This window comes from Prionailurus viverrinus, chromosome B1 (assembly GCF_022837055.1).
Source record: "Prionailurus viverrinus isolate Anna chromosome B1, UM_Priviv_1.0, whole genome shotgun sequence".
Lineage (NCBI taxonomy): Eukaryota > Metazoa > Chordata > Mammalia > Carnivora > Felidae > Prionailurus > Prionailurus viverrinus.
In genome coordinates this window covers 43446185-43466629 of record NC_062564.1, presented here as the reverse complement: position 1 = coordinate 43466629, position 20445 = coordinate 43446185, and the positions used below count along the sequence as shown (strand labels likewise).

Sequence of the window (20445 nt, the reverse complement as noted above, 5' to 3'; positions counted from 1 at the left end):
TAATAATTTGGGATATTAAAGATGATTGGAAGAGACTGAGGAGGGATTGTATGAGGTCTGCATTCAACAGCTGTCCCATAATGGTTTATCCAACGAACTTAAATTTATAAAAGTCACAGTGTTTGCAGCAGTTTTTGCAAATACAAGCATTTTGCCTGTTTGGATGATATGTAAATATAATAATAGAGGACTGTTTGTTATCAGTAACTTGAGCATTTTTATCTTTGCTCTTTCTCCTCACTGTAACTAGAAATTACTTCAGAAGTCGTTGGACTAAGTACAAGATATAAACAAAAGCCTTACCAGGCACCACCCTAATCTGGGAATTGAAAATTTCACAGCCTTTCCTTCCTTAATAAACCCAATGTGTGTGGGTCTTGACAGTCTGGCCTTGAGCCCTCCCCGGTCTGTCCGCTCGCTGCACGTTACCATTACCGAGCTAGCTATGCCACCCCCGGGGCACGGGGAGAGCAAGAGCCCCCAGTCGACCTCTCCCTTGAGCTCCTCCCTGAGGCGCCGCCTGCACTTCCCCGGAGGCGCCCTGCGCGAGCTGGCCTCCACCTTCCTCAACGCTTCAACTGCTGTTACACCGCCAGCCGGGCTCCAAGACAGCGGAGCCATGTTCCTTCTTCTGGTCCTTCTCACCCGACTTGGAGAGCTGCACGCAGACCCCCGTAAGTCTAGATACTTGTTCCCCCTCGCCATCAGCCCCCGGAGGGACTGTGTTCGCTTAGGGGGCTGTCATTTTTGGTCCAGGCCCCAGACCCAGACCTTATCCCAGCCCCGCACTCTCCCTACCCACTTTCTTCTTGCCCCTCGCTTGGGAGCCTGTGGCCAAGAAAGCAGAGGCAGACTCCAGGCAGAAAATCTTTTCACGTCTCTGGGTATTCTTTATGTAAAACGGACACAAATGGAATAAGGGGTCTTCCACGTACAAAATTTTGCTATTCTAGAAATAGTCGCATCGCCATAAAGAAGCTATTTGTCAATGATGTTCTTGATTTGGTGACTGCTGCCCTTCACCTGCTTCACTGAAAATTGCAGGTCACTCTTGAATTCAGTATTATCTTTCCTCTGCAAAAAATAGAGAAACAAATGTGGAATTGGATATGGACAATGTAGGATTACAGGTATATAAAAATAACTTTGCTTATTTTTGTTTTAGATCCCGATAAAACATTTCTGGAAACCACAATTCCTGAAAAGATTTCATCATCTGATGCAAAAACAGTTCCAGAAAATAATGTAATTGAGAAATATTTTTATATCATAAATTGGGCTAAGTTGCCTTTAATATTAAGACCAGAGTTGCTGAATGGAGGCAGGAACTCAATTCTTGGAGGCAGAGCTGATGGCTGGAGCAGGGTTCACAACAAGGAACATTTTGAAGTGTATGAATGTGTGTGACTTTATATGTGTGTGTGTGTTTCTGTGGAAGATGAAGGATTTTAAAGGTGGGATCTACCATGGCCAGGGCCAGGGAGAAGCTGGCAAAGTGCCTGACTCAGGCAGAAAATGTAAGGGAATGGCAAAAAACAGATTCCTCCAGGACCAGGATTAAGGTAAGGTGATCGAGGTGAGTCAGGGTCAGATTCTGTCTTGATTTAAAACTTTGATGACTTGTTCATCATGATTTTTTTTTTTGCACTAATTTTGATGTCTTAAATATTGCATTGAAGTAGTTTTTTGTTTGTTTGTTATTGAGTTTTCTGGTCCCCCAGTGCTAGTCCTAGCCCAGGTGATTTCCTCCAGTTTATTTGCCTCAGGTTTCAGAGTCAGTGAGACTGAAAGGTGATCTGGTAATTAGCCTATAGATGGCTTATATAGCAATTAGCACATAGGTTTAACAGTCTGAGCTTGGATATTGGTACATACTCCTTCTCTAACTCCTCAGGAAAATCTGTTTCTCACATGGTTCCTTCTATACTATAGGATAATCTAATACTAGTCATAATTGTGGTCTCCAAATTTATTTTTATCTTTTAGTGTTTTTTTGAAAACCTTCCCTCTGTTTCACATGAGGATACACTGTATCAGGTTTCTCCCTCCCCCATTTCTCCCAGTTCTCTGAAGGTAGCCTCTCCTCCCATGTACTCTTTACATTTTCTTTCTTTAGTAACTAGGTTTGTTTTTCCTTTCTTTCTTTTTTTTTTTTTACCACTCAGTCCCCAGCCCCTACCCACCAAGCGAATTCTTAGCTATGCAAGGTATATGAGTGCTACTCCAGCTTTTTTTTTTTCTGATTGGAAAGAAGGGGTTCCATTGGACTTTTTGTTTAATTTACTTTTTCCTGAAATGAATAATACCAACCCTCTCTATTACTTATCACTGAGAAGTCTTTGATATTGTCAATATCAATATCAAAGACAATAGTTGACTTGTCCAATATCTAGCATTTAAAAAAAAATTATTTAATAAAATGGAATTTCAGTGTGTTTCTTTTGACGATAAATTTTAAAAGCTTCCTTTTAATATTTTTGCAACAGTAAACTATTCCTAATGTGGGGTGTGATTGTATTTTAATATATTCAGTATAATATGAGGTAGGATCTGCAAAAGTAAGAATGCCTAGAAGACACATAGAGTGCTCCCAGATTTAAGAAATAAGAACATGGGGGTACTCAATTAATTTTGAATGTTTCTAATTGCCTATGCATATGTATATAAAGATAAAAAAATATTTCATGGGGCATACTATATAATTATAAATACTAAAAGTTATTTTTTGTTCATCTGAAACAAATTTTAAGTATTTTTGACTAATAAAAGAGGTGGAACTGAAATTAAAATATTTATTTGGGCTCTCAGAATTGCAATTCAGGAAGCACAGATTCCATAGCAACCCAAATTGTGTTCCCCCAGGCAACAAAAGTAAGACAAAAGGGGGTGCTTGTATAGTTGTTTACAAAGAATTTTGAGCAATGTTGACGGAAAACTAATCTTGTCTGAATATAATTAGTTGCTAAGACTATCACTAAGAAAAATCTCTTCCTGTAATGAGTGTTTGGGCTGATGTGTTGGAATATTTGCAGTTTGGCCCGATTCACAGGTTTGGCCTAGTCAAAAGTTCACACCATGTGAAGACACGCCTGAGTTTCATTTTCTTAATGGCCTCCTGGATCCATTTTAAAACCCCTTGACATAAATGACTCCATTTTATTTCATCTTTCTCAGTATCTAAATTATTTATATACCTTTTTCTTAAATTGTATTTCCCTGATGATTTGACTTGCCTTAGCAGTAGTTCCTTGTTCTGAAGAATTTGCTTCTAAAATGATTTGCAGTTATTCCATTTAATTGTAACATAGTTTGGTAAACACACACACACACACATACACACACACACACACACTGGAGATTAGCATTGTGAAGTTAACAACTCTAATCATTGCTCTTGTTAGCTTGCTTTTGCATTCTTTAAAATGTCTGTTGACAAAACCAGAATATTGTCACTAAATTTTATTATCTTCTCCAACATTGCATATGATGCTTCCATTTCTTCCCATACTGGAAAACTATTTAGTAGTATCCAGATAAAAGAACAGAATTCTTCAAGGTATTAAAACTCTTTCAAAAGATAGAGCAAGTACCATATTAATTATCCACTTCAAGTTGGAATTTCTTTTCTTGTTCATAAGGCATGTTTTCCCCTTTAAGAACATACTTGACAACAGAGGGATACCTTTTGTTCGTATAATTTATTTATTTTTTAAATTTACATCCAAGTTAGTTAGCATATAGTGCAACAATGATTTCAGGAGTAGATTCCTTAATGCCTCTTACACATTTAGCCCATCCCCCCTCCCACAACCTCTCCAGTAACCCTCTCTTTGTCCTCTATATTTAAGAGTCTCTTATGTTTTGTCCCCCTCCCTGTTTTATATTATTTTTGCTTCCCTTTCCTCATGTTCATCTGTTTTGTATCTTAAAGTCCTCATATGAGTGAAGTCATATGATATTTGTTTTTTTCTAATTTCTCTTAGCATAATACCCTCTAGTTCCATCCATGTAGTTGCAAATGGCAAGATTTCATTCTTTTTGATTGCTGAGTAATATTCCATTATATATATATCTATATATATATATCTATATATCTATATATATATCTATATATCGCTTCTTCTGTATCCATTCATCTGTTGATGAACATTTGGGCTCTTTCCATACTTTGACTATTGTTGATAGTGCTGTTATAAACATTGGGGTGCATGTGCGCCTTCAAGGCAGCATACCTATATCCCTTGGATAACTACCTAGCAGTGCAATTGCTGGGTTGTAGGATAGTTCTATTTTTAATAGTTTGAGGAACCTCCATACTGTTTTCCAGAGTGGCTGCACCAGTTTTCATTCCCACAAGCAGTGCAAAAGAGATCCTCTTTCTCTGCATTCTCACCAACATCTGTTGTTTCCTGAGTTGTTAATTTTAGCCATTCTGACAGGTGTGAGGTTCTGGTTTGGATTTGTATTTCCCTGATGGTGAATGGTGCTGAGCATTTTTTCATGTCTCAGTTGGCCATCTGGATGTCTTCTTTGGAGAAGTGTCTATTCATGTCTTTTGCCCATTTCTTCACTGGATCATTTGTTTTTTGGGTGTTGAGTTGGATAAGTTCTTTATAGATTTTGGATACTAACCCTTTATCTGATATGTCATTTGCAAATATCTTCCCCCATTCCATTGGTTGCCTTTTAGTTTTGCTGATTGTTTCCTTCACTGTGCAGAAGCGTTTTATTTTGATGAGGTCCCAATAGTTAATTTTTGCTTTTGTTTTCCCTGCCTCTGGAGACATATTGAGTAAGAAGCTGCTGCGGCCAAGGTCAAAGAGGGTTTTGCCTCTAGGATCTTGATGCTTCCTGTCTTACATTTAGGTCTTTTATCCATTTTGAGTTTATTTTTTGTGTATGGTGTAAGAAAGTGGTCCAGGTTCATTTTTCTGCATGTCGCTGTCCAGTTTTCCCAGCACCACTTGCTGACGAGACTGTCTTTATTCCATTTGATATTCTTTCTTGCTTTGTCAAAGATTAGTTGGCCATACATTTGTGGGCCCATTTCTGGGTTCTGTATTCTGTTCCATTGATCTGCGTGTCTGTTTTTATGCCAGTACCATACTGTCTTGATGATTACAGTTTGTAATACAACTTGAAGTCTGGGATTGTGATGCCTCCAGCTTTGGTTTTCTTTTTCAAGATTGCTTGGGTGTTTGGGGTCTTTTGTGGTTCCATACAAATGTTAGGGCTGTTTGTTCTAGCTCTGTGAAGAATGCTGGTGTTATTTTGATAGGTATTTCATTGAATATGTAGATTGCTTTGGGTAGTATTGACATCTTAATAATATTTGTTCTTCCTATTCAGGAGCATGGAATATTTTTTCATTTTTTTGGTGTCTTCTTCAATTTCTTTCATAAGCTTTCTATAGTGTATAGATTTTTCACCTCTTTGTTTAGATTCATTCCTAGGTATTTCATGTTTTTTGGTGCAATTGTAAATGGGATTGATTCCTTGATTTCTCTTTCTGTTGCTTCATTATTGGTGTATAGGAATGCAAACAATTTCTGTGCATTGATTTTATATCCTGTGACTTTGTGGAATTCATGTATCAGTTGTAGCAGTTTTTTGGAGGAATCTTTTGGGTTTTTCCTCATAGAGTATTATGTCATCCATGAGAGTGAAAGTTTGACTTCCTCCTGGCAGATTTGGGTGCCTTTTATTTATTTGTGTTGTCTGATTGCTGAGGCTAAGACTTCCACTATGTTGAATAACAGTGGCGAGAATGGACATCCCTGTCTTGTTCCTGACCTTAGGGGGAAAGCTCTCAGTTTTTTCCCATTGAGAATGATATTAGCGGTGAGTCTTTCGTACATGGCTTTTATGATCTTGAGATACTATCCTTCCATACCTACTTTCTTGAGGGATTTTATCAAGAAAGGATGCTGTATTTTGTCCAATGCTTTCTCTGCATCTATTGAGAGGATCATGTGATTTTTGGCCTTTCTTTTATTGATGTGATGTATCACACTGATTGTTTTATGGATATTGAATCAGCCCTGCATCTCACGCATAAATCACACTTGGTCGTGGTGAATAATATTTTTAATGTATTGTTGGATCTGGTTGGCTAGCATCTTGTTAAGGATTTTTGCATCCATTTTCTCCAGGGAAATTGGTCTGTAGTTCTCCTTTTTAGTGGGGTCTTTGTGTGGTTTTGAAATCAAGGTAATGCTGGCTTCATAGAAAGTGTTTGGAAGTATTCCTTTTTTTTTTTTTTTTTTTTGGAATAGCCTCAAGAGAATAGGTGTTAACTCTTCTTTAAATGTTTGGTGTTTAAATGTTCTTTAAATGTTCTTTAAATTTTTCCAGAATTCCCCTGGAAAGCCAACCTGCCCTGGACTCTTGTTTCTTAGGAGATTTTTGATTACTAATTCGATTTCTTTACTGGTAATGGGTCTGTTCAGATTTTCTATTTCTTCCTGTTTCAGCGTTGGTAGTGTATATGTTTCTAGAAATTTGTCCATTTCTTCCTGATTGCCCATTTATTTGCATATAATTGCTCATAATATTCTCTTATTATTGTTTGTATTTCTGCTGTGTTTGTTGTGATCTCTTTCATTCTTGATTTTATTTATTTGGGTCCTTTCCTTTTTCTTTTTGATCAAACTGGCTAGGGGTTTATCAATTTTGTTAATTCTTTCAAAGAACCAGCTTCTGGTGTCATTGATCTGTTCTACTATTTTTTTCTTTTTTTGGTTTCAATAGCATTGATTTCTGCTCTTATCTTTATTATTTCCTGTCTTCTGCTGGTTTTGGGTTTCATCTGTTGCTCTTTTCCCAGCTCTTTGAAGTGTAAGGTTAGGTTGTGTATCTGAGACCTTTCTTTCTTCTTTAGGAAGGCCTGGATTGCTATATACTGCCCTCTTATGACCGCCTTTGCTGCATCCCAGAGACTTTGGGCTATGGTGTTATAATTTTCATTGGCTTCCATATACTGTTTAATTTCCTCTTTACCATCTTGGTTAGCCCATTCATTCTTTAATAGGATGGTCTTTAGTCTCCAAGTATTTGTTATCTTTCTAGATTTTTTCTTGTGGTTGATTTCAAGTTTCATAGTGTTGTGGTCTGAAAATATGCATGGTATGATCTCGATCTTTTTGTACTTGTTAAGGGCGAATTTGAGTCCCAGTATGTGATCTATTCTGGAGAACATTCCATGTGCACTGGAGAAGATGTGTATTCTGCTGCTTTAGGATGAAATGCTCTGAATGTATCTGTTAAGTCCATGTGGTCCAGTGTGTCATTCTAAGCCATTGTTTATTGATTGATTTTTCTGCTTAGGTGATCTGTTCATTGCTATAAGTGGGGTGTGAAAGTCCCCTACTCTTATGGTTTTCCCTAAAAATTGACATGTGTAGACCGAAGATCTATGATGATTTCTGTAGTTGCAAAGAGAGCCATTGCATTCTTTAATTATTGCAGTGGATTTCAATTGGATACCTGAAATTTTGCTTGCAATTTTAGAATCAGAAATACTTCTGGCAGTTGTACATTCAAATAGTCATTTAAGTAGAAAGACTGGTGATATGCTATGTGAAAAACCATTGCAGTGTCTATTGCAATTCTTAGATCTTCTAAATTTTTTTCAATCAAAAAAAATGTTGTATCACCTTTTTTGGTACTGTATGAAGAAATGACTCATCTCTTTTGTTTAGTTGTTAATATATGTTGCCTTATATTTGAATTCCCACCATTTTTATGTAAAAGAACAATTGCATACTGTACAAAGAGCTTCAAAAGGACTTTTTCCTCGGTTGATAAAACTGTTTAGAATTTTGGCATTTGGAATTTAAATGTACACAAGAAATAGACAATAGTCCAAAATATTTCAAAAGGAATCGAAAATACTGAATTTGATCGTCTTGCAGCTGGGTCAGTGCATCTGTACAAGTCCAGACTCATAACTATCATGAACAAGTTGAACCATTGAAAGGGTTGCAAAGTTGGAAAATAAACAGTAAGTTCAACTAGATATGTGATTCAAAAAAATAATGAACTTCCAGTTAGCCTGTTGTAGTAAACACAGTCTTCCTGCAGAAACCCAGAGCTAATCTTACATAAGGTTTTGGGAAGCCTGGTGTTCAGAGATTAGTGAGATTTCAGAAGGGAGAGTGCTTAGGTATTGACATGTTTTCAACTGTGTTAGTGGTTGTCGGAGTAAGGCTGCTTGCTGACCATCTCACTTTCAGAATCCTCCTCAGTGGAGTGAGGCACTTAAACTTATCTAGAAGCTGGGGCTGTTACTGCTTTGTTAACCTTCAGAAGCTAGTTATTTATGAGTGTGGCTGTTGGTGACTGGCTGATTGTGTGCTTCTGATTGTGTGCTCTGACCAGAAGTTCTCTCTAATTGTAGTTACTTGTTTATGTCTTGGGACTTTGGCCAAAGAAGAGCCTTTCCCTTTCGTGAATATGAAAAATAAGTACTTAAAATTGTTTTAAAAAATCTTTATTTACTTTTGAGAGAGAAAGAGAGACAGCATGAGCAGGGAAGAGGCAGAGAGAGAGGGAGTCACAGTATCTGAAACAGGCTCCAGGCTCCGAGCTGTCAGCACAAAGCCTGATGCGGGGCTCGAACTCATGAACCAAGAGATCATGACCCGAGTCAAAGTCAGACGCCCAACTGACTGAGCCACCCAGGTGCCCCCAGAAATAAGTACTTTTAATTCTCCGTCTCTCATTTTGGATTTCCCTCAGACAAACCTATAGGGAGAGTTGAGGGATAATATCAGTCTTTATTTCTGAAGGTATGATTTTTAGCTCAAGTTGCCATTTAAATTATTTAAGCACCAGTTACTCTGGTGGAAAAGAGCTTTGACTAGCAAAGTTTTGTAATGTACTGAAAAAATATGAATACAGAATATTTTGGGTGTTCTGACAAACTCAATACAGGGCACAGGGTAAAATTCATTAAACTCAGGACATGTCTATACATACAGGATGCCTGGCAACCCTAAACACATCCCAGGGTCTATTTAGGAATGAATTTTTTTTTTTTACATATTTCTTAGTGTCTCAAATGACTTCTTTGAGTTAGGTAGAGGAATTAAAGGCAGCCTAGGCCTGTTGTTCCAAATCTTCACATGATTTGATCAAAGAGAACACTCATTACCATACATTACACACACACACAAAGGCCTACTTAGTTTAGTGGTCAAAGAAAGAAGTCCTACTAAATGCTTTTCCTTTTTTCTTCTTTGGTTTCTGGGCAAAAAAGTATCATGATACAAACATTTTGCCCTAGAAACATATATCAATAACAAATGTTGCTGTAGTAATGATTCCTCCTGAAGCATGAATTGACTGAGTCAAGGCTATTTGAGAGGAATTTGACAGTAAGGTGGAGTCTCAGGATATTTTCTAACACACCAAATTTATGCCAATGCAAGCTGCTCTTTACAACCCCTTGGAACTTGATTTTTATTAATATTCTTCAATGTCTGTGTCCTAGTATCTTATAGGGGTGGTATAGTGTTTTCATATTGCTTGGTTTTATTTACATAATAATGTTTGCATACTTTTTTTCCCCACCATAACCACCAGACCCCTAGTTCTATGTTAAATGAATTTTGTGAGTGATGGTGGTATGTGTAATTCCTTCCACAAGAACAAAGTGAACAACATAAAAAATCTTTGTCATTCTTCCTGCAACTGAAAGTTTTGCTAATAGAGCAAACTAAAGAAGACATGTCCACATATAAAATATGGCCCAGAATATCTTTGAGATCCTCACAGCCTCCCCTCCAGTGCCCCCCATATAAAACAGTGAAAGTGGGAAATTCATTAATTTTTGCTTAGTTAGGAAGAATTATTAACATGCTACAGAATGTCATCCAATTCATTCCAGCAATGATGTAATATGTTCTTAAGAGGGATTTATAGGTCAGTTTCTGTGATTAATTTGATTCAAATGTAGTCTTTCTGGAAATACTATATAGAGGAATTTTTTGGACCTCAAGTGCAGATATATACTCCGATTTCATAGTGTGCTATGATTAATGGTCCCATCAAGCCCCTTATTGTTATACTTCCTCCTTTATTCCTATAGCCCCCATTCCCATTTCCCTCTTCCATCTGATGATAACCATGCCTGTGTACTTGATATATTTCTTTACATCTATATATACATTTGTATTCGATTGTATTAGACAGAATTCTTAGATGGCCCTCAAGAGTTTCACTCCTTGATGTACACACTGTACAATTCTGTTCTCTTGCAGATCAGTGAGACCTGTACATTTGATGGAGTAATCATTGCATTGATTAGTTTCTGTTTCACAAGACTCTACTACAGCTTTCTGGAGTATTTCTCCACCTGACCTCAGAGAACACACAAATTGCCATGATATGAACTGCCTATGGGGACCTTGTGGCAAAGGAACCATTGGCAGTGTCTTTGAGCTGAAAGCAGCCTTGGCATCCTTCCCTCCCCCTTAACCCCTGACAATCACTGATCTTTTCACTATCTCCTTAGTTTTCCCTTTTCCAGAATGTTCTATAGTTGGAATCATATAATAAATAGCCTTTCCATATTGTCTTCTTCCGCTTAGTAACATTCACTTAAGTTTCCTCCATGTCTTTTCATGGCTTGATAGCTCATTTCTTGTTAATGCTGAATAATATTGCATTGTCAGGATGTACCACAGTTTATCCATTCACTTACTGATAACATCTTGTTTGCTTACAAGTTTTGGCAATTATGAATAAAGCTGCTACAAACATCCATGTGTAGGTTTTTGTGTGCACATAAGTTTTCAGCTCCTTTGGATAAACACCAAAGAATGTGTTTGCTGGATCATATGCTAAGAGTACATTTAATTTTGTGGGAAACTGCCAAACTTCTTCCAAAGCGGTTGTACCATTTTGCATTCCTGCCTGCCTGCAATGAAAGGGAGTTCTTGTTGCTCCACATCCTTGCCAATATTTGGTGTTGTCAGGATTCTGGATTTTGGCTACTGTAATAGGTGTGTAATAGTAAATCTCATTTTAATTTACGATTCACTAATAACTTATGATGTGAATATCTTTTCATATGCTTTTCTGCCATTTGTATATCTTCTTTGGTGAGGTTCAGTTATGGTATGCCTAGGTTCAGTTCTTTTGCCCATTAAAAAAAATTTTTTTAATGTTTATTTATTTTTGAGAGACAGAGAGGCAGAGAGAGAGGGAGACACGGAATCCAAAGTAGGCTCCAGGCTCCAAGCTGTCAGCACAGAGCTTGATGTGGGGCTCGAACTCACGAACCACAAGATCATAACCTGAGCTGAAGTCGGACGCTTAACCAACTGAGCCACCCAGGGGCCCCTCTTTTGCCCATTTTTTAATGAGATTGTTCATTTTCTTTTTGTTGAATTGTAAGCGTTCTTTCTATATTTTGGATAACAGTCTCTTATCAGATGTGTCTTTTACAAATATTCTCTCCCAGTCTGTGGCTTGTCTTCTCCATTGTCTCAAAACTTAACCAATTAATCACAATTTATTCATCCTTTATTTCCTTCTTATTGCTATTTGCATTTAATTTAAGAAATTTTTGTCTACTGTAAGGTTATACAATATATTTCTGTGATTTTGTGTAGAAGCTTTATATTCCTTTTACCATTTAGTCTGTGGTCTATCTGGATTTTTTTTTTTCTATCATGAGATAGAGAAGTCAAAGTTCATTGTTTTTTTTCCATATGGATACTAAATTCACCAAGCAGCATGCACGGAAGACCATTTTTCCTCACCATATTATAGTGGCCACCTTCAGTTTTTACTGAAGGTCAGATAAGTATATATTTATGGCTCTCTCTGGATTCTTTATTCTGTGCCATTGGACTGTTTTTCAAAACTCTGGCCCATATTTCACTACCCTAATTACTGTAGCTTTATAAGTTAATATAAATTGGTGTGGGCACTCCTAACTTTATTTTTTTCATATTCTTGTCTTGACAATTCTAAGCTCAATTTGTTTATATCCACAAATGACCTGCTATGACTTTATTGAGTTTTCATTGAATCTATAGATCAAATTAGGGGAAATTAAACAATATTGAGTCTTCCAATTCATGTACATGGTGTATCTTTCCATATATTTTAGTTTTTCTTTCGGTAAGGCTTAGAAGTTTTTATTTTTGATGTCTTGAAAACCTTTTCTTAAATTTATTCTCAGTGTTTTTCAACATATTTTAATACTGTGACAAATGGTGTTTCTTTATGTTAATTTTCTAATTGTTGGTTGTCGATGAATACAAGCTAGATTATCACAATTTGATGAGATTTGTTTTATTATTCTTCATATGACTTATTTTGAAAGATGTTATATGTGCATTTGAATATTTCTTTTTCAGTGATTGGATGTAGTATTGTATATATGTCAGATAAATTTAGGTGATTGTGCTGTCCAAATCTTTATGGCTTTACTGGTAGTTCTCTTGGGTCCTTTCTATAACTGATAGAATTATAAAATCTCCACATATGCTTTTGAATTGTATATAATTTATTTTAGTTCCATCAATTTCTATTTTATATATTTTGGAGATATAATATTAAGTACATAAAATGTTTAAGACTGTAACTTTTTTTAATTTGATGCTTTTATCATTATAAAGTGTCCCCCTTTATTTCTTGTAATTCATTTGGAATTACATTATATATTGCTTGCTATTAGTATAGTTATCTTTCTTTTGGGTATTGTTTGCATGGTATAACTTTTAATCCTTTTATTTTCAGTGTTTTGTATTTAAAATGCTTCTCTTTTATATAAAAGTGTGTAATTATTATTTTTAAAATTCATTTGGTCTTTCTTAATTTTCCCTTTCCTCTGTTTTTATAATCCATGATGTGATTTTTATTCTAATTTGTCTTTTTAGGCTATTAGTGATGTATTCTTTTTTATTCTTTTAATGGTTAACCTTGTGATTATAACATGTGTCTTTAATTTTTTACCTGCTACATTAAATTTGTATTTTTGCCACTCCCTGAAAAGCTCAAGGACCTTGAAACTTTACTCCATTTATGTTCTTTTTGTCATTTATGCCATTGTCATATATCTTACAACTATGTTTTTTTTTTTTTAATGAGAATAGCATTTACTATCACTGTTTAAAACAAATGATATTCACTTAAATTTACTGACATACTTATTTTTCCTGTGGTTTTCATTGTCATACATTTTCATCATTCTATCTTGGAGCAACTTACTTCCCATTAAAAAAGAAACACTATTTTTAGTGTTTCTTTTAGTGTAGGTTAGCTGTCAGTGAATTATGTCATTTGCTCTTGTGAGGAAATGTGTTTATTTCGCTGTGTATCTGCTGGATATTTTTGCTGGATATAAACTTTTGGTTGGATATCATTTTCTTTCTTCACTTTAAAGATACCATTCCATTGTCTTCTGGTATCCATTGTTTCTGTGGGAGTATGTATACTTTATTTAAAAGCCTTTTGAGAGTAATGCACCCTTTCGTTCTTGTTGCTGTTTAAATATATGTTTTTTGTCTTTTTGTTTTAGCTGTTAGAGTATGATATGCCTAGTTTGTGTTCTTTGTATTCATTCTATTTTGGATTAATAGAGTATTTGAGAGTGTGAGTGGACATCTTTCATAAGCTTTCGAAAATCTCAGATATTATGTCTTTTTTTTTAATGGATTTTATTTATTTATTTATTTATTTATTTATAGAGCATGAGTGCAGGAGCCAGTGGGGGTGGAGCAAAGGGAGAGGGAGAGAGAATCTTAAACAAGCTCCATGCCCAGCATTGAGTCCAATGCAGGACTCAATCTCACGACTCTGGGATCACTACTTGAGCCAAAATCAAGAGTTGGATGCTTAGCCAGCTGAGCCACCCAGGTGCCCCAGGCATAAATTATTGATATTTAATTAATATTTCTTTCATAGTCTCTATATATTTCTCCTGTTTTCAAAATTACATGAATGTTAGACATTTTTAATGGGTCACACTTCTCTTATTTTTGTTTTGGTATTAATTTCACTTTGTCAATCTGAATATTTTCCACTGACCTATTATATTCCTGTTCACCAATCCTGTCTTTTGCTCTGTCTGATCTTCTCTCAAACCCCTTTTATTGACTTTTTAATAGAAGGTATTACATTTCTTTCTGCTCTAGAATTTCAGTTTGTTTATTAGATATTTTACTCTTCTGAAAATCTCCATATTTTTCTCATTTTAGTCATGGTCATTATACATACTACCTGTAGCTTTGTTATAATTATCTATTTGTTTTCTTTTTTTGCTGATTTTGGTAATTTGATCCTGTTCTTTTGCATTTCATACAACTTTTTATTGAAAGTTGGTGTAATAGTTTGCTAGGGCTTGCATTACAAGGTAACACAAACCATGTGCCTTATACAACAACAATGTATTGTTTCACAGTTCAACAAAGGAGACTAGAAGTCCAAGATCAAGTTGTTAGCAGGGTTGATTCTTTCTGAAGACTGTTAGGGATAATCTGCTCCAGGTCTCTCTTCTTGGCTTATAGATGGAATCTTTTTCTGAATTTTCATAGGCATTCCCCTTTGTGTATGTCTGTGTCTAAACTTCCCTTTTGTGTTTTTGTTTGTTTATTTATTTTAGAGAGAGAGAAAGAATGCACCTGCACACAAGTGGGAGAGGGACAGAGAGAGAGAGAGAGAGAGAGAGAGAGAGAGAGAGAGAGAGAATGAGAATCTTAAGCAAGCTCCCTGGTCAGTGCAGGGGAGCCCTATGTGGGGCTTGATCCTATAACCCTGGGGTCATGACCTAAGCCAAAATCAGTCAGATGCTCAACCAACCGAGCCACGTAGGTGCCCCTAAATTTCTCCTTTGTATAAAGATATCAGTCAGATTGGTTAATGCCTACCTTAATGACCTAACTTTATTACTTCTGTAAGGACCCTATCTCCAAATAAGGTCATGTTTTGAGGTCCTGGGATAATGAATTCACATATAACGTTGGAAGGAAGGAGACACAGTTCAACCCAACCATTTGGATATTGTGTATGAAAAGTTTTAGAAGCTCTAGATAATGTCTTTTTGGATTTTTTTTCTCTTCCTGTCAGTTTTGTACATTTCCTATTATTTAAATTCTACTTGTTTTGTTTTGTAAGCTGTGTGGATTTAAAAATTTATTGATGCTGCCTTATTCCATTTATTTTTGATTATATTTGTTTAGTAACAAGGTATTTTTGGAGGGCACAATTCTCAAGATCCTCACAAGATTCCACTTATACTTATTTCTAGAGTGCCATTCAGATGACTCTTTCAGAACATTTATCTGTTACAAAGAATCTTGTTCTGCTAGAATACAAAGTTAAGGCACTGAAAACTTTTAAGAGGCTATTTCTCTTGTTAAAATTATCTTTAAAAAGTAGCTGAATAAATGACTTAATGACTCTTATATTTTCTGTTATCTTCTGGAGGGTTTTCTAGACATGTCTCTGCTTCCCCTCTATCCTCTCTCACATTCTATTCCAGAGGAGTTTTGTTGCTTACGTGTGGAAAGCAAAGTGCAGTGGTACTTATTATGTTATACTGCTGGAGGTGTAGTGCATTTCCTGTAGTGCTATCTTTTGGAATATTTATTCCATTGAGCACAACAATATACTTTTTAGGAGGTCTGGGAGTAAACAAGCAACAGATTCTTTCAAGTGAGGTGGGCGTCTTTGGCATTTGCCTTGGGCATGGTGAAGGGTGGTATGTGTCTAATCCAAAAGGTAATAGTCATTAGGCAAGATTCTCCATCAGAAATGTTAGGGTGAATAATAGACAGCGACTACTACCTAGTTCTCCATTTAGAATTCCTAGGCTTCAAATAGTCACATGGGAAGGGAAACATATGTAATGGTTATATCTTATTATTAATTTTTTCAATATTTTTAAAACATAACTCAGAAAAGAAATTATTTAGCATATGTTATTTACAAGTATTTTCACTGATTTTTTTTGGATACTCATGTTACAGATTGCTTATATCATTACAATAAAAGGAAAACCGTATTTTGTCCATCTCAGAAAGCAGTAAGTAAAAATTTTATCCTTTCAAATTTTAATTCTCTGGTTTCTTGATTTTTAAAAATAGGTATGCATAGAATAATTTCAATTCAGATGTATATTTAATACCTATATATATGTGATACTTACTGCATATTGATTATTGGGTAAAATCATAGGCATACTAAAGATAATAAAACATGATCTGCAATTAAAGAATTCATATATATTCAGATGAAATAATGGATAAAGGGAGAATTTTGCTATAACATAGTATTGTAATAAATGTGTAAATAGTGTTCTTTGGAAATCAATGAAGGTTTTTGGAAGGAAGTAAGAGATGACTTATCTCTTGAAGGAAGATACCTTGTGAGTTCTGTAAAGAAATGAGGTAGTGTAGGAGGACATTCTGTTTAGAGGAAATCATGTGCAAAACATGGAGGTATGAGACAGAGTGGATTCAGTGGTGTGTAGAAAGTCCACCTGGATTACTAAAGGACATATTTCTGGAGGATAGAAGTAAAACATTTTGGAAAGGTAGGCAGGAGTCAGGTTGTAGAAGATCTATAAAGCCATGCTAAGGATATTAGAAGCCAAAAATGTTTTTAAGCAAGTACATTATAGTCCCAATGAGAGTTTAGGCTGTTTTTGAGAAAGCAGAAGTAGAGGTAAGGTGTGTAATTTGTGGTTGTGTAATAATTTAGGTGAATGATGATGGTGGCTTAAACAATGGTATTGTTCATAGCACTGGAAAGAAAAATTCAATAGACCTTGAAGATGGATTTGTTAGAGTGATTGGGAAAAAGTGAAGTACCTTGGATAATTTAGTTGTTGCTTGAGAAAATGGGTAGGTTATAGTTAATTAAGTGAGGAATAAGTGAGATATATATATGAGGGAAGGGGGTGAGTTTGATTTGGAATGCCTACAAGATATCCAAGTGGATTTTCTCCACTAGGAATATGAATATAAGAATTTCAATATATGAGAATAGATTGGCAATGAGGATATAGGTTTAGCAGTAACCAATAGTTTGGCTATAAAATAAAAAATGAGAATTTATAGAGTGCTTATGAATAGCCTAGTGACTAAAGACTAAATCTTGGTGAAGATCAATATTTCTGAGATAGGTAGAACAAAAAAGAGCAGCCAACATGGAAGATCAAGCTGGAAGTGTCAGGGAGGTAGGAAGAGAAGCAGAAGAGTAATGTGTAATGTAAATTAAGTGATTATATTGAGTGGTCACAGTTTTCAGAATGATGCTAGAGAGCAGGGCAATGTTGATTTTAAAATTACCTTTTGGATCTGACATTCTGGCAGCTATGAATCTTTTCCAGAGCCGTTTCAGGGTGACTAAGAATGGACAAAGTGGAGAAATTATTTGTAGACTACTCTTATGAGAGTATCTTTGGAGAATTGAAAATGTATAAAGAATAGTTAAAGTAGGACACAGGTCATGGGAGAATTATTTATGAAGATAATACTTTGATAATGAACTTTTTAATAGCATTAAGTTAAAAAAATAGTAGAGAGGAATAGTTTGAAATTATAGGATTGAAAAAGTATGTATCTTCAATATATGGCATAGAATGGGATTCATAGCACAAGTGTAAGAGTGTGCCTTGAACAAAAGAAGTAGTCATCCTCTGGAAAAAAAGATGAGGAATGAGGGTAGATATAGGTGATCTGAAACTGAAATGATGTGGAGATTATGTGAGATGATTGGCAGGAGTGGGGTCAAGTTTCTGAATTGTTACTGAGGATAATGAAGGAAAATTCTGACAAAGGTTATTGAGAACTTGGTACTTAGCTAAGCTTAGTGAATATGAATTTGTAGTAATGCTAAGAAAATATTTTTTAAATTCTGTCCTAAACCTAGTTTTTAATTTTAAGATTCAGGTTTAAAATCTGGAATCAGTGAGTAATAAAGACAAAGATTTTAAAGTTCTATGCTGGAGGGGCCCCTAAGTGGCTCAGTCGGTTAAGCGTCTGATTTCAGTTCAGGTCATGATCTCGCGGTTCATGGGTTTGAGCCCAACATTGGGCTCTGTGCTGGCAGCTCAGAGCCTGGAGCCTGCTTTAGATTTTGTGTCTCCCTCTCTTCCTCTCCTCCACTTGTGTTCTGTCTCTCAAAAATAAATAAGTGTTAAAAAAAATTTAAAGTTCTATGCCGGAAATTGGGACCTATGTTATTTACACTGTTTGCTATCTCTAGCTGTTTGGATTGTTCATTAGGATGCATTTTAGTGTTATATGTCACCAGAGTTAAAATGCTTCCCTCAGCACTTGATTTATTATAAACAACAGAGAAGTATTTGGACAAGAGGATATGCAAAGGTAACTGGCGCTATAATTGATCAGTAAAAGGAAAATTTGTATTATGAAGAATAATTTTTTATGTTTCATGTTTTCTGTTTGACAGATTGAACATGTTTTGTGATTTTATTCTAGATCATTTTTATCTTCGGTTTCTGTTGTTTACTTTTATGACAAAGATGACATCCAATATTCTAAGCCTTTGTCAGCTCAGGTAAAACAGCTTTTTCTTACAGATTTCTTTCTCTAGATTATCTTTAAAAATGTTAATTTCAGTGGCACCGGGGTGGCCCAGTTGGTTAAGTGTACGTCTCCATTTTTTTTAATGTTTATTTTTGAGAGAGAGAGAGAGACAGAGACAGAGAGACAGAGAGAGAGACAGAGAGGGGAACAGAGGATCCAAAGAGGGCCCCGTGCTGACAGCAGAAAGCCTGATGTGGGACTTGAACTCATGAACTGTGAGATCATGACTTGAGCCCGTTGGATGCTTAGCTGATTGACCTATCCAGGCACCCTAAGTGTCTGACTCTTGATTTTGGTCCAGGTCGTGATCTCAGTCCAGGTTGTAAGCTTGTGGTTTGTGGGTTCAAGCCCTGTGTTGAGCTCTGCGCTGATGGCATGGAGCCCACTTGAGATTCTTTCTCTCCCTCTCTCTCTACACCCTCCCCTTCCCCCCTTCCCTGCTCTCTGTCTTCCTCTTCCTCTCTCTCTCTCTGTCTCTCAATAAGTAAACATTTTAAAAAAGTAAAAAATGTAAATATCCTGAAATTTATACATTCACTGACATTTAATAATCTGGACTACGTCTTATTTCTACGTGGCACAAGTTTATTGGGTAATTGCCCATTCAGTTTGAAGTTCCAATATTGATAAAGTAATAGAAATAAATGACACATCTAGGATATCCATTTTAAAAGTAAGTTATCTGTTTGTTCTTGTATATTCTTTTCAGATGGATTGCAATTATCAAGGATATGTTGCAGGTTTTCCAAATTCTCTTGTGTCACTCAACACTTGTTCAGGACTCAGGTTGTAGCCTTTTTAAAGATATTCTATTTGCTGGTATTAGATCCTGCTAGTCTATGAGTTGATTCTCTATTTATCTTTTCTAGTTTTATATTCACCTTTGTTATTTCAGTTCCCTAATGAATGAACCAGAATTACTGATAAAATAGAATTGGTCACCTTGGAAACATTTGTCCCTGATGGAGGGCTACTTGTTGATTCTGACTGCTTGAGGCTTTCAGCAGTCTTGAGTGTAGGGAGGGTTGGTTGGTCTCTCCATAATTCTTTAGTTTTTCCAGATTTTTAATGTTTTTACTGATTTATTAATCTCCTAGAATGGTTCACAATTGTAGAATGCCTAGATCTGATAGATATTTTGGCTCTACTTCTAGCCATTTTTAGGCAGGTAATACCTTCAGTTAAGCCCCCCACAAAAAAAATGACTTATGGCATTAAGTGTCAGGAAAGATTAGATGTCTCAAAAAGAAGAAAGGACTTAAAACTAAGGAAGAGAGTGCCTGAATATCTGACAGGTTGGCTTAGAAAATCTATACCCTAGGAAGGAATCCTAATCTGTTCAATCACATGGATCTATGCCACTAATATGCTTTCTTTAGATGATCGGGATATTTCTCTTAGAATATTTGTCATATAAAGCAATAGGCATCCTGTGGTATTACTGGCCTAGTTCTGAGTTTAACACTTCAATGAATAAAAAGGTAAAGTGGAGAAACCAAGGTGACTTTAAATGTAAAAAAAAATGTATTTGGCTAAAATTCCACATTAGAATATTATAGTTTTGTTAGAATAATTTTGGACTTTGTTTTGATGATTTTAATACTCAGGGGAACATTGCAGCTTAAAAACATCTCATATGGAATTGAACCAATGGAGGCCGTATCAGGATTCGTGCACATGATTTATGAAGAAAAAAATGATAACACTAATATTCCTCTTTTAGGAGAAAATAAGACTTATAGCTATAATAACTTATATTATCACATCAGAAGGAGTTCAGAAGTAAGTGTTGACTTTTTAATTTTAACTTATTTGTTAAAACTTTGTGAAATGAAAAATACTCTCAGAGCAAAATTTAATGACTTACAGATCTTAA

The 20445-nt window shown here is 35.7% G+C and overlaps 1 protein-coding gene across 7 annotated transcripts in view; it reads left to right on the top strand.

Annotated features, from left to right (window-relative positions):
• Positions 1-380: 380 nt before the first annotated feature.
• The window catches only part of LOC125164624 (disintegrin and metalloproteinase domain-containing protein 5-like), a 132100-nt gene continuing 112035 nt past the window's right edge, over positions 381-20445 (top strand). The window contains exons 1-6 of one of the 7 annotated variants that reach the window (XM_047857454.1): positions 381-674; positions 1166-1245; positions 15984-16039; positions 18462-18540; positions 19279-19355; positions 20177-20351. In XM_047857454.1, the coding sequence (XP_047713410.1) occupies positions 446-674; positions 1166-1245; positions 15984-16039; positions 18462-18540; positions 19279-19355; positions 20177-20351 (696 nt within the window). In that variant the 5' untranslated portion in view covers positions 381-445. Of the gene's footprint in view, positions 675-1165; positions 1246-15983; positions 16040-18461; positions 18541-19278; positions 19356-20176; positions 20352-20445 lie in introns of those variants that run through there. The other 6 variants (XM_047857453.1, XM_047857456.1, XM_047857455.1 and 3 more) reach the window with 6 other exon arrangements.